Source organism: Microcebus murinus, chromosome 5, assembly GCF_040939455.1.
Source record: "Microcebus murinus isolate Inina chromosome 5, M.murinus_Inina_mat1.0, whole genome shotgun sequence".
Taxonomy (NCBI): Eukaryota; Metazoa; Chordata; class Mammalia; order Primates; family Cheirogaleidae; genus Microcebus; species Microcebus murinus.
The window spans coordinates 101,991,977-102,006,786 of record NC_134108.1 but is presented as its reverse complement, the minus strand read 5'-3'; the positions used below and the strand labels follow the sequence as shown (position 1 = coordinate 102,006,786).

At 36.5% G+C, this 14,810-nt stretch overlaps 1 protein-coding gene across 3 annotated transcripts in view; it reads left to right on the top strand.

Moving 5' to 3' along the window:
* UBR2 (ubiquitin protein ligase E3 component n-recognin 2) overlaps positions 1 to 14,810 on the top strand; it is a 133,182-nt gene that overhangs the window by 78,011 nt on the left and 40,361 nt on the right. For all 3 annotated transcript variants that reach the window (XM_020287012.2, XM_020287010.2, XM_020287011.2), the window contains exons 19-26: positions 614 to 736; positions 870 to 933; positions 2,192 to 2,316; positions 5,168 to 5,220; positions 7,918 to 8,020; positions 9,708 to 9,756; positions 10,175 to 10,329; positions 12,078 to 12,180. In XM_020287012.2, coding sequence (XP_020142601.1) covers positions 614 to 736; positions 870 to 933; positions 2,192 to 2,316; positions 5,168 to 5,220; positions 7,918 to 8,020; positions 9,708 to 9,756; positions 10,175 to 10,329; positions 12,078 to 12,180 — 775 coding nt within the window. The remainder of the gene's footprint in view (positions 1 to 613; positions 737 to 869; positions 934 to 2,191; positions 2,317 to 5,167; positions 5,221 to 7,917; positions 8,021 to 9,707; positions 9,757 to 10,174; positions 10,330 to 12,077; positions 12,181 to 14,810) is intronic.

Below are 14,810 nucleotides of genomic sequence, written 5' to 3'. Positions count from 1 at the left end.
AATTTACAAATGGAATTAAAGGAGAGTTGAATCTAATATTTAAAAGTTGCCACTTCACTGTCTCAAAAAAAAAAAAGTTGTCACTTCAGTTAATGTATTGCTTGCCACAAAAAAAAATAGGTTGAGAGATCTTGATAATAGTTTAATGACACATAGTAATAGTAAACAATAGTTTAATGACACATAGTTTAATGACATTAAACAATAGTTTAATGACACACAAAAAATATTAGAAGCTTAATTGGCATACCACATTTCTCTGAGTCCATATAGTGATCCTCAGAAAATGATCAGAGAACTCTGAAATAAAACTTTGGAACCAAATTCATAGGAATACAATTACTTCAAAGCATTAGAAGGAAAGAGAACTTACAGTCCATGTTATTTTGATACGTGGGTTTAGGTTTGGGGGTATTTTTGTTTGTGTTTTGTTTCACCAACGTAGATTCCTTTCCATACCTGTCAGCTGTCACAAGGGATTGGGATTGGTGAACATATTGGGATTGGTAAACTGCTTTCTCCTGTGCAAACCAAAATATCTCTTGCTAATTGTTTAGTGGCCCTTTTGACCTTCCTCTTTTCCTTTATCTCAAACATAAAAAAAAAAAAAAAGACAGGTGCCTCCATGATGGATCCAAACCATTTCCTGATGATAATGCTCAGCCGCTTTGAACTTTATCAGATTTTCAGTACTCCAGACTATGGAAAAAGATTTAGTTCTGAGACTACTCATAAGGTAAGAACATGTATGAGACCACAACACATTGCTAAAGAAGCATCTTTCATTCTTTTTGGTTATATTAATCATCTGAGATAATACAGTGTGCATATTCTTATCTCTGAACTTTATCTTCCCTCATTTGTTATAGGATGTTATTCAGCAGAACAATACTCTAATAGAAGAAATGCTATACCTCATTATAATGCTTCTTGGTAAGTTTAGATTGTTTGAGACATGTATAATTACATTAGAGTTTGTGGTAGCAAATAGTTCAGAACTTCTGAACTATTTGTTTTAAGAGGATACTCAGTCTTAGGGGAAGGGAATATTCGTCTCATTCTCCCGTCTGTATTGTTGAGAGTAACAGCATTGTGCTGCTTTGGGAAAAGGAGAAATTACAACCACCGAAGCAGAATAAATTGGAAGGCTATGTTTGGGGAAAAAATGGGGACAGGAGAATTTAGCAAACAAGGAATAAAGATATTTAGGAGCAATTTACTCCTTTGTTTTTTTGTTTTTTTCTTTTTTTCTTTTTTTTTTTTTCCTGAAACAGAGTCTCACTCTGTCACCCTGGCTAGATAGAGTGCAGTGGTGTCATCATGGTTCACTGCAGCCTCACTGCAACCTCAAACTTCTGGGCTCAAGCAGTGCTCCTGCCTCAGCCTTCTGAGTAGCTGGGACTACAGGTGCACGCCACCACGCCCAGCTATTTTTTCTATTTTTGTTAGAAATGGGGTCTCACTCTTGCTCAGGATGGTCTCAAATTCCTGAGCTTAAGTGATCCTCTTGCCTCACCCTCCCAGAGTGCTAGGATTACAGGCCTGAGCCACTTTGCCCAGCCTTTTCTGTTATTTTATATCTTAGCTATGTTTCTCTCCATGGATTTATGGTGTAAAAGTGTCTTCTTGACTTCAGATATAATAATTCCAAGCTAATGGGTACCTATGGCTAATAGATGTGGATGTCTTTCCTTCTTACCTATATAATTTTCAGTCCATTTTTTCCCCCATCTTTCCCATTCTTTATTCCTCACCTCCCACCTACCTTGCTATCTCAGACTTTCTGTAGTCCATAAAGCAGAGAAGCCTGATTACTGTCAGGAGGCGATACCAATGAGGAAGGTCTCAGAAGTTGGTATTTTATTTGCCACTAGATTGAAGGGGGAAAGAAGGCTCTTCTTTCTTGCTGCTAAAAGAAGGATGGAGGGAAAGTGGTTTCCTTGGCTACTTCTAATCCCTTCCCACCTTTCTGATCCCATTCTTCCAAAATAGCAGCCGGCACTTTTCTCCACTGCCTTACCGGTCAGGAGTTGCTCTCTCCCTGGCTTGTTGCCAGACCGGTCATTGCTTTTCTGTTGCTCAGGGAGACTCAGATAGGCAAATATATTGTGCTGCATGAATTATAAGTATGCATTACATAATTATGTGATTATGTTAAACGTGTGTATATATGCTTTTTCATTTTTGACAGGAGAGAGATTTAGTCCTGGAATTGCACAGGTAAATGCTGCAGATGAAATAAAGCGGGAGATTATCCATCAGTTGAGCATCAAACCTATGGCTCATAGTGAATTAGTGAAGTCTTTACCTGAAGACGTAAGTACCTGTATTTTTTAAAAAGAAAATCATGGAATTCCTTCCTTACCTATCAGGCTAGTCCATATAGATTTACTTTTTCTTGTTTTTTTTTTTTGTTTGTTTTTTTGTTTTTTTAACAGAGTCTCACTCTGTCACCCAAGCTGGAGTGGAGTGCAGTGTAGTGGCGTCATCGTAGCTCACTGCAACCTCAAACTCCTGGGCTCAAGTGATCCTCCTGCCTTAGCTTCCCAAGGAGCTGGGACCACAGGCATGTGTCAATGTGCCAGGCTAATTTTTCTAGTTTTTGTAGAAACAGGCTCTTGCTCTTGCTTAGGCTGGTCTCAAACTCCTGAGCTCAAACAAATCTCCCACCTCTCAGCCTTAAGATACTAAAATTATAGACTCGAGCCACTGCACCCAGCATAGCTTTACTTCTATATGCCTTTCTTACCATTGTAAAAACTACACTTCTAGGATGTGTATAACTCCAGTCACTTTTACTATAAATAATACTAGGGACTAGGATTATAGGAAAGTAGAATATGAATACAATAGAAGTAGGATCTTTTTTTACATAAAGTCTTGAAAGAAATAGGGACACTGAAAAAAGTAAATCCACTCGTTAGAACTAAAGTTTGTAGTTATAGGGTTTTTAGTACAAATTGTCATAGGTATAGATATACTTTATAGTCTAGTATATTGAAGAAGGGAGTGAAAAATACCTACTCACCTATATTGACTAAACAAGTTTTCCAGAGCTTTTTCCTTCTCAAGCATACAAAGACTATCCTTAATAATGAGCCATTATTTCATTTTAGTGAATGAAAAATAATAGTCACAGGTCATTCATGGTTTTAACTGCAATTGTTTTTCTTCCCAGAAGTTGAGTTCCTCAGCCACCTACTTTTTAGCCATGAGACTTTTCAAAATGTTTTCCCTAATTTGAAACACAGATTAAAACTTTCAACCTTAACATTTATTTTTCTGGGATTTCAACCTATCTTATCTTTGTTGCATAATAATACAATTCTTCTTTTATACTTTGTATCATGAAAACTTTCAAATGCCTACAGAAATAGAAAACAGTATAATATACCCATCACCAGCTTCAACATTTTGCTAATCTTGTTTTATCATACCCAAGAACTAACCCCTGTGCCCAGTGGATTATTTTGTAGACAATACTAGATTTACTATTTCATCTATAAATAGGACTATATGCATCTAAAACAGTGGTTCTCAACAAGGAACAATTCCTTCCACTCGGGGACATTTAACAATGTCACTAGTCAGGACAGGATGTCGGTTCTAGTGCTATCTAGTTAGTGGGTAGAGGCCAGGGATACTGCTAAACATTCTACAATGCCTAGGACAACCCCTACACACAGCAAAGAATTATCTGGTCTAAATGTGAGAAGTGCTGATGTTGAGAAACTGATCTAAAAGAAAACAAAGGGCTTTTAAAAGAACCTATTTAGATGTCATTATGACACTTCAAAAAATAGCAATAATTAGTTATTTCTTATTACTAAATATGTAGTAGTCAGGATAAAATTACTAATGATTTTTTTTGTTGTTTTGTTTTTGTTTTTTTTTTTTTTTTTGGAGCTAGGGTCTCATTCTGTTGCTTGGGCCAGCGTGCAGTAGTGTCTTCATAGCTCACTACAGCCTCCAAGTCCTGGGCTTAAGCAATCCTCCTGCCTCAGCCTCCTTCGTAGCTGGGATTGCAGGTGCATGCCACCATGCCTGGCTAATTTGTGTATTTTTTGTAAAAACAGTGTCTCACTGTTGAGCAGGCTGGTTTTGAACTCCTGAACTCAAGCAATCTTCTCACCTCAGTCTCCCAAAGTGCTAGCATTATAGGTGTGAACTACCATGCCCAATCTACTTATACTTTTTAATGTAGGAAATTAATCCTGAGTTCTTAGATGAGGAAGCAGTTATAATTTAACCTAGACTTTAAGGAAGAATAAAATTTAAAACTGGGCCGGGCGCGGTGGTTCACGCCTGTAATCCTAGCTCTCTGGGAGGCCGAGACGGGCGGATTGCTCAAGGTCAGGAGTTCGAAACCAGCCTGAGCAAGAGCGAGACCTCGTCTCTACTATAAATAGAAAGAAATTAATTGGCCAACTAATATATATAGAAAAAATTAGCCGGGCATGGTGGCGCATGCCTGTAGTCCCAGCTACTCGAGAGGCTGAGGCAGGAGGATTGCTTGAGCCCAGGAGTTTGAGGTTGCTGTGAGCTAGGCTGACGCCACGGCACTCACTCTAGCCTGGGCAACAAGTGAGACTCTGTCTCAAAAAAAAAAAAAAAAAAAAAAAATTTAAAACTGCATTTTTAAAGTGCGTTATACAAAGTGATGGCAACTTTATTTCCCAAACATTTTGACTGAAGAATTATTTATTCACAGAATTTTTATTAATACCTTGTCATGAATGGGATGTGATTTGAGAAGTACTGTTTTACTGAAAATAGATAAGAAATTAATGTATCTATTTCACAAAATATTACGAATATTTTAACATAAATTTTGTTTATTTTGTATGCTTTGTGTTCTCATTTAATTCCTTTTGAATGCTCTTACCTTGATTCCATGTGGTGGGACTTTTTAAAAATTAAAAAATTACATCTATTTTATATATTTAAAAATTATATCCATTTGAATGACTGTCACCTCACTAAATAAGTGTACCTAACTAAATATTAATCGTTATGCTTACTATGGAATCCTCATCTGTAAAGATGGGGATAATAGCATATCTACCTCATAGGGTTGCTGTGTGGGTTAATAAGAGAAAGCACATTGCTCAGAGTACAAGCAGTTATTATTATTAACTTGAAACACACTGGTTTCTCGTACCTTTAGGAGAACAAAGAGACTGGTATGGAGAGTGTAATAGAAGCAGTTGCCCATTTCAGGTGAGTTTACTTCCTATTATTTCATGTTCTTTTTTTCTTTTTATTACATCCATTTTTGTTAGTGTTTCCTTTGATGGAACTGAGAATGAAGTTGTTACTTTCAGAGAGTGACATTTTCAAGTTATAGTTCTAAATTAGATTTCTCACTGATAATTCACCTTTCTAATCTCACCCTGCACTCAGCAACTTAAAGTAGCATTATGAGGGTTTTCATCACATTCAGAATAGATGTTGATGGTTTCAAATAATAAAAATTAACCCGAGCAGTGATGTAAGTAAATGCATTTTAATATCTTAAAATTATTTTCTTTGTTTCCATTTGAATGTGCCAGCTAAACTATGGGACGGCCTCTAAATGCTACTTTCTCCAGTGTCCAGTGTGTTCCCCAATCAATAACCTACTTTATCCCCTTGAAGTTGTTGAGACGGCTTCTTAATCCTGCTTTTTCCTTGTTTCCTACTCTAGTGACAGTGTCTTTATTTTTGTTGGCTATGAAGACAACACATGCTTTTAGAGAAAATACAGAAAAATACGAAGAAAAAGATATTGCCTGTAATCCAACCACTCATTTGATTTCTGTTATTACATTTCTTTTTTATTTTTTTATTTTTTTATTTTTATTTTTTTTTTGAGACAGAGTCTCACTTTTTGTTGCCCAGGCTAGAGTGAGTGCCGTGGCGTCAGCCTAGCTCACAGCAACCTCAAACTCCTGGGCTCAAGCGATCCTCCTGCCTCAGCCTCCCGAGTAGCTGGGACTACAGGCATGCACCACCATGCCCGGCTAATTTTTTTTTGTATATATACTTTTAGTTGGTCAATTCATTTCTTTCTATTTTTTTAGTAGAGACGGGGTCTCGCTCAGGCTGGTTTCGAACTCCCGACCTTGAGCAATCCGCCCGCCTCGGCCTCCCAGAGTGCTAGGATTACAGGCGTAAGCCACCGTGCCCGGCCTATTTTTTTATTTTTTGACACAGAGTCTAACTCTGTTGCCTGGGGTAGAGTGCCATGGCATCATCATAGCTCATAGCAACCTCAAACTCCTGGACTCAAACAATTCTCTTGCCTCAGCCTCCTGAGTAGCTAAGTTTTTCTATTTTTAGTAGAGACGGACTCGTTCTTGCTCAGGCTGGTCTCAAACTCTTTAGTTCAAGTGATCCTCCCACCATGGCCTCCCAGAATGCTAGGATTACAGGCATGAGCCACCACACCCAGCCTGTTATTACATTTAGATGTATACCTTTCCAAACTTTTTTCCTATACTTATAACACTTACATGTGTGTATAAGTGACTAGGGAACAATATACTTTTAACAAAAAATGGGTTCATTTTATGTTTACTTTTCTATAACCTTTTAAAAAATTAAACTTTAATGGAATATTTCTATATGTTTGTGTCTTGGAGTGGGTTTTTTTGGTTTGTGTGTGTTTTTTTTTTTTTTTTGCTTAATACACATTGTCAGTACATATACGCCTACTTCATTCTTTTTTTTACTGCTTTGTAGTCATGTCCTGTAAATGTATCTAATCTCTTCCATGTTGGTGTGATATTTAGTTTCCACATTTTCTCTGTTATAAACAAGTATTGAACATCTTTTACATATATCACTGACATGTGTATCTTTATCTGTGAAAGTGTTTTGAGGATTTGCTTGATCAAAAGGAAGGCCAAATCGCCTTTCCAAACAAGTCATCAGCAGTATATGAGAGTGCCCTACAGTTTTGTCAGCACTTTGATATGTACAGTCTTTTAATTTCTAGACATTAGATGGGTGAAAAATGTTACCTTGTTTTAAGTTGTATCACTCTCCCAGCCTGATCAGTCTCTAAAAAACAGAAAAATTAGCCCGGTATGGTTGCAAGCACCTGCAGTCATCAGCTACTCAGGAGGCTGAGGCAGGAGGATTGCTTGAGCCCAGGAGTTTGAGGTTGCAGCAAGCTATGATGCCACTGCAGTCTAGCCTGGGCAATAGAGCCAGAGTCTGTCTCCAAAAATAAAATTTGCATCACTCTTAACTAACAGTGAGACTGAGCATCTTTTTGTGGCCATTTTTGTTTTGTCCATACTTTTATGCATTTTTCTTTGCAGTAGTTTAACCCTATCTTATTGCTCCATAGCATTTTTATGTATATTATAGATTTCAATTCTTATTTTATTAAATACATTGCACATACTTTCTCCCAGGCTATCACTTGGTTTTTAACTTGTTTATGGTGTCATTTCACACAAATGTTTTTGAGCATCTTTCTATATTATTTGGCTTCTGGGTTTTGTAACTTGCATAGGGGAAGGCTTTCTAAACCCCAGTATTATACCTGCTTTTTTCCACTTAATAGAAATTACCACAGACATCTTTATATGTCAGAATAGAGAAATTAACGTCACTATTAATGGTGTTCAGTTGTTTGGAGATGTAATTTATGTAACCTATTTGCTGTTGTTAGACTTTTAAGTTGTTGCCACTGCAGTGTCCATCACATCTACTTGTCCAGTTAGGATGAATTCAGAGTGGGCATGTTAGATAAAATGGATATGCATAGAGCTTTGGATTTAGATTGCCAGATTAACACACAGAAAATAGTTTTAGCTTAACACCCACCAGCAGTATATGAGCTCTGCTTTCTTGTTCTAATATCCAAGACTGTCTCATGAATGTATGGCTTTAGTAATAATAATCTAAGGGCCTTTTTTTTTGTAGGAAACCTGGATTAACAGGACGAGGCATGTATGAACTGAAACCAGAATGTGCCAAAGAGTTCAACTTGTATTTCTATCACTATTCAAGGGCAGAGCAGTCCAAGGTAACTGGGAAAATTTAAAGTGTAGTAGGGCCCAGGTGCAGTGGCTCATGCTTACAATCGAGCATTTTGGGAGGGCAAGACAGAAGGATCACTTAAGGGCAGGAGTTTGAGACCAGCCTGAGCAGCATAGTAAGACCCTATCTCTACGGAAAAAAAAATAGAAAAATTAGCCAAGTATGGTAGTATGCTTATAGTCCTAAGCTACTTGGGAGGCTGAGGCAGGAGGATCACTTAAGAGTTCAAGGTTACAGTGAGCTCTGATTGGGCCACAGTATTCTAGCCTGGGACACAGTGAAACCCTATCTCAAAAACAAAAACAAAAAAGTGTAGTGGGGAGGGTTGGATTTTTTTGTAGAAATTTGGAATATATAAAAAGGTATAAAGAATAAAGTACAGGCTGGGCATGGTGGCTCACACCTATAATCCTAGTACTCTGGGAGGTTGAGGCAGGCGGATTGCTCAAGGTCAGGACTTCAAAACCATCCTGAAGCCGGGCGCGGTGGCTCACGCCTGTAATCCTAGCACTCTGGGAGGCTGAGGCGGGCGGATTGCTCGAGGTCAGGAGTTCGAAACCAGCCTGAGCAAGACCCCGTCTCTACTATAAAGAGAAAGAAATTAATTGGCCAACTAATATATATATAAAATTAGCCGGGCATGGTGGCACATGCCTGTAGTCCCAGCTACTCGGGAGGCTGAGGCAGAAGGATTGCTTGAGCCCAGGAGTTTGAGGTTGCTGTGAGCTAGGCTGACGCCACGGCACTCACTCTAACCTGGTCAACAAGCGAGACTCTGTCTCAAAAAAAAAAAAACCAGCCTGAGCAAGAGCAAGACCCCGTCTCTGCTAAAAATAGAAAGAAATTAATTGACCAACTAAAATATATATATACAAAAAAATTAGCCGGGCATGGTGGTGCATGCTCATAGTCCCAGCTACTTGGGAGGCTGAAGCAGTAGGATTGCTTGAGCTCAGGAGTTTGAGATTGCTGTGGGCTAGGTTGACAGCCATGGCACTCTACTCTGGGCAATAGAGTGAGACTCTGACTCAAAAAAAGAATAAAGTACAAATTACTTAGAATACCACTGCCTAAAGTTTTGGTTCTTGCCCCAGTGTTTTGTGCATACATATGTAAGATCTATATAATTAAATACATGTCTCACCACATATATAATTGTATCTATTTTATTGGCTTTTGAAGGCAAATTTTCAACCTGTGTTATAATCAGTTAACCCATTTTACACACATTTCAGAATTTGGTACTATTTACATGCTTTTCCACAGGGACTTATATAGTTTTCCTAATCATTCTTAGATAATCAAATTTTGCCTTTAGCAGTCTTCTCTTAAAACACTTTTTCAATAAATGGCACTAACCAAAATTTAAACATGAGCTTTTATTTAGTTTTTGATGCATGTCATAGAATTTAGACCTAAATAACTTTTTTTGGTTTGGGTTTATACATGTTTCTCTTGAATTTTAAAGCAATTAAAAAGTCATTTGGGGATTCTTTCAAGGAAAAAAGATGAACCTTGATATGTCAATTTGGGAGAGTACTACAACATTAAGCACAAAAAATTTCTAAAATCAGAGGATAATACAGGAAAAATGATTTACTTATGTCACTAGTTTTGGATATTTAGCTGTTTTGTGTTTCTAATTCCCTGTCTAAATTACTTTGTTTTTTTAGGCAGAAGAAGCTCAGCGGAAATTGAAAAGACAAAATAGAGAAGATACAGGTATTTTTAACTTTCATTCTAAAAATGTTATGCCCATCTCTTGTTAAACATTGTTTCCTATCAACTATGATGATTTTTCTTGGTAAAATGAAAGATTTAAATATAAGCTTTCTGAGTGAATGTTCCCCTGTTCAAAGGAATAATAAATATGTTAATATAGAAATAGTCTGTACTGACTCACCTTTAGGTTAATGGTTTTATCTCAGGACTTAAGACTTTTCTAGAGAAAAGAAAGGCTTTCTTTGGTACTGCTGCTATTTATATAGCCGTTTTTATGCATTTGACTTTGAAAAGGTAAAATATAGCTTTAAGATGTATGTTAATGAATATTCTCTGAGTGAAGACCATCTAAAGTAACAAAGGGATTTTTTTTTTAAGTATGTTCTATAAAAGAAACCAGTAACAAATATATTTTCAGCACTTCCACCTCCAGTTTTGCCTCCATTCTGCCCTTTGTTTGCAAGCCTGGTTAACATTTTGCAGTCAGATGTTATGTTGTGCATCATGGGAACAATTCTGCAGTGGGCTGTGGGACATAATGGATATGCCTGGTCAGAGTCCATGCTGCAAAGGGTAAGTTTAAAGACATTTATTGTTCATATTTTAGTGTTTTGTAGTAAAAGCAAAATACTCTTGTCAGCATCTGTACCCAGAAACATCAGGACAAAAATGCACTGTTACATTTATTTAAAATATAGTATATTGTTACTGTGTCTAACAATGAAAAGAAGTGCCTGGCAGATTTTTTATACCACATGATTGTGATTACCACAGTCCCATTGGCCAATCTGTCTCTTCTTGATTGGTCCTGGTCTTTATATATGTAGTACTCTGATATTTGTATAACATTTATCTTTTTAATTTAATTATTTCCCCCCAAAAAAACTTGAGTTCATCAATATTCATATTTTGCAGTTGAAGAATTTGAGACTCAGAACTTATGGTCTTATAGGTAATAGGTGGCAAGTCTGGAACCTTGTTTGCATTTTACTTTATAGCTTTAATGTAAATCATTCTTACATTATTTCACTGAATTTACACAACACCTCTATGAATAGATACAACTTTTTCCATTGTGTAGATGAGGAAGCCAAGTTTCAGTGAGGTTCAGTTAACTTCCCATGTTACTCAACTAGTAAGCAATGAAATAATAATTATTCAGTTAGTAGAATGCCTACTCTGCCTTATTCTGTGCTAGGCACTTTGTGTACAGTATTTGTAATCCTCAACTCTAGGGGGAAGCTGTTTTTTCCTATGTTAAAGATGATGACATAGGCTCAGAGGGGTTCTTTGAGGGGATATAACTTGAAAGCAATAAAGCCAGGATTCAAATGAAGGCAAGGCTTCCTCTGAAGCTACCATTCTTCTGATTATCTCAGCAGGCTCAAGTATCTCATTGGCTAAGGTGTGTGCATACTTACACCCCCCTCCCATTTATAACCGTATTTAATAGGTACAAGCAGGGAGCTGTGGTGTACTAGAGACTGTCAGCATTATGTGAGCAAAAGATTTGTGGGAAATGATGGAGAAAAGAGGAGTGAACAGTATTTACCTTATGTGTACATTTGCTCTATGTCATTCAGGCTAAGCTAGTTCTTCCAAGTCTCTGACAACCACAACCCTTTGTGGAGGGAAAGATATAGAGACACCACAGGTATCTCCTTCAAAATGTGGGGAGCAGGTTAAAAGCAGTAAAAATGCAAATATATTCATATATTTTCATATATTTCATATATATTCAAATATATTCATGCAAAAATATTACATATTTTCTTAGAAGCCTGGTAAGGAATATTTTGTGAGATATACTGAACAACTGTAAATATCTTTATAAACTATGTGGCATTAAAGATAAAAGTATGTCTTTTAGATGATTTAGTCCTTAGAGAAATTGAACTAGGCAGTATCATAGACTGGATAATTACATGATAAATACTTTCAGCTTTGTAATTATTTGGCCACTGATTCTTAGAAGATTTTTTTTAAGACTGTAATATAGGTATAGAATAAAACTGGAAATTATATATTATATGAATTGCTGGTCACACCTGGTGGTAATTTTAGCTTATCCTAAGAATTTGCACTTGAATTTTCTTCCTCACTCAAATATAAAATTTTGTTTTCCTCACCAAGAATTCTTTATTAGAAAATGAACCTCAAGTCTTTTAATTTAATAAAAATTAGTACTTTGAATTTTTTATTGCATTTAGTCTTTAATATAAGTTTGATTTATCTTCAATAATGATTTCTTTTTGCTATTTATAAAAGTATGTACTTGATTTTTTTTTTTTTACTAAAAGTTACAAAACATTTTATTTGAGGTGTTGCATTTAATTGGAATGGCACTACAAGAAGAAAAACAACATTTAGAGAATGCCGTGGAAGAGCATGATGTAACGTTTACCTTCACTCAGAAGATATCAAGTATGTATATATACTTTTTACTAAACTAACTCAAGATATAAGTGATTTTTTGTAAATAATCACTTATAACCTCTTTTATTTGATCATATAGATTCTAACTGGGTAATACTGAATCCACATACTTGAGGCTATATGTATTTATCTGTGTACTAAAGGTGTTATGTTAGATCCTAATATATTTTCCTAAAAACACATAGGGCCTATACATACTTAAAACACATATGTTTTAATTCATAAACAATAAAAAAACAAAGAGTCGTTAGTTTAAAATTGATACAGCATATACATTTAAAATCTAGGATATACTTTTTTTTTTTTTTTTTTGAGACAGAGTCTCGCTTTGTTGCCCAGGCTAGAGTGAGTGCCATGGCGTCAGCCTAGCTCACAGCAACCTCAAACTCCTGGCTCAAGCAATCCTTCTGCCTCAGCCTCCCAAGTATCTGGGACTACAGGCATGCGCCACCATGCCCGGCTAATTTTTTCTATATATATTAGTTGGCCAATTAATTTCTTTCTATTTATAGTAGAGACAGGGTCTCGCTCTTGCTCAGGCTGGTTTCGAACTCCTGACCTCGAGCAATCCACCCGCCTCGGCCTCCCAGAGTGCTAGGATTACAGGCGTGAGCCACCGCGCCCGGCCTAGGATATACTTTTAAAAACGTAAAGTATGCTATCAGAATTTTAAATTGTTATCTTAAGATTTTGTACTATTAAAAATAAGAAAATTATCTATAGGGTATTAGATTATCATTTTATATAAAGTAATATGACTTTTATGGCTAGAGAGATGTTTTTTCTAGCTTTTTATTTTAAAAATTTCAAACATAACAGACAAGTTGAAAGAGTTGTACAGTAAACATCCATATACCTACGACTTAGATTCAGTAGTTGATATTTTGCAATATTTGCTTTTCTATTTGCATGCTTTTTTTTTTTTTTAAATACCAAATATTAAGTTCCTTCAGGGGTTGGAAGTATCAGTTTCATCTACCAATGTGGATCCTGGTACTTTTAAAGACTCTGTAATTTCAGTTCTAGGATTCAAATGTCTTCATTTACTTGTTGAAAGTCACCTTCATTTGCTGTACATGTTTTTTTTTTTCCTTTTTTGCTGGGGGGCGGGGCACAGAGTCTCCCTCTGTTGCTGAGGCTAGAGTACAGTGATGTCAGCCTAGCTCACAGCAACCTCCAACTCCTGAACTCAAGCAATCTTCCTGCCTCAGCCTCTTGAGTAGCTGGGACTACAGGTACATGCTACCATGCCTGGCTAATTTTTGTATTTTTTGTAGAGACAGGGTCTCACTGTGTTGTACAGGTTAGTTGCGAACTCCTGGCTTCAAGTGATGCTCCTGTCTCAGCCTCCCAAAGTGCCGAATTACAGGTGTGAGCCACCATGGCCAGCTGGGTGTTTTTAAATGAATTTATGGTGGCTATGATAGGAATTTTTGAATGCCTTGATTGAAAAAGATTATTTATGTAACTATGTTCAGTGCCATTTCTTCCTAAACAATAGTGACTAAGAATACTAGGTTCTGCTGCCAGAGTTCAGGTAGAAAGTAGTCTTGTTTGCTGCTAGATCTCTAGTTTGTCTTTTGCCCTCATCTAAGTAAGTGGGAGGAAGAAGAAAACTGTCTTTCCCTACTGAAGAATGTTGTATTTTTTGCCTTCTTTGTCCCCAGTGCTTTTATTTTATTAATAGAATAGCCACACAGAATACTCCTAATTTCATTCAGTCATCACTAAAATGTCAGGTTCTCTCTCACTTTCTCTTTCTTTTTTCTTTAAAAAAAAATCATTTTCTCTGAACATTACTCTTATTCTTTTTAAACATTTTATATAATTAAGATACTGTATTGGCAAAGAAATCTCTCCCTTATCTAGGGTCAGATTCCTAATATACAGCCACAGAATTTTAGATCTGGAAGTAAATTAAAAATCATGTAGTTCAGTCTCTTCCCCTCTTAGGAAAGGAAGGACGTTTTGCCACAATGGCAGCACTTAAATGAAGAAAATCAATAATTAGACATGTCTGACTGCAAACGGAGTCAACTAATAGTAGATTGAATGTACTCATGAAAATATGGACTTGAATTTTATGTCTTTTCTTCAAATAAAGCAGTGAGTTCCTAGAGGGAAGATATTTATTTCATTCTGAATCTAGCTTTTATTAAAAAAAGGTCAGAGCAAATAGATATATTTATAGACATATGAACCCACATAATCCCAGCATCCTCATTCATTTTCCTTAGACTTATAAAATCTTAGGAAGGCCAATCTTTTTACACTTTTTTGTTTGTTTGTTTTGCAGACAGGGACTCACTGTGTTGCACAGGCTCAGCTCAAGCAATCCTCCCACCTCAGCCTCCGTAGTAGCTAGGATTATAGGCACATGCCACTGTGCCCAGTTCCCAGTCTTAAAAAAGACTAAGTTTTTATTTAATTTTACTAGGGTTTATGTGAAAATGACCATTTGGTATAAGAAGTCAGTTTTGAATGCTTAAAGAATTCTAGTTGTTAACTTTTTTTTAAACTACAAATATGTTACATTCTTAAGAAGTATTGAAAATCTCAGCAGGGCATGGTGGCTCACACCTGTAGTCCTAGCACTCTGGGAGGCCGAGGCGGGCAGA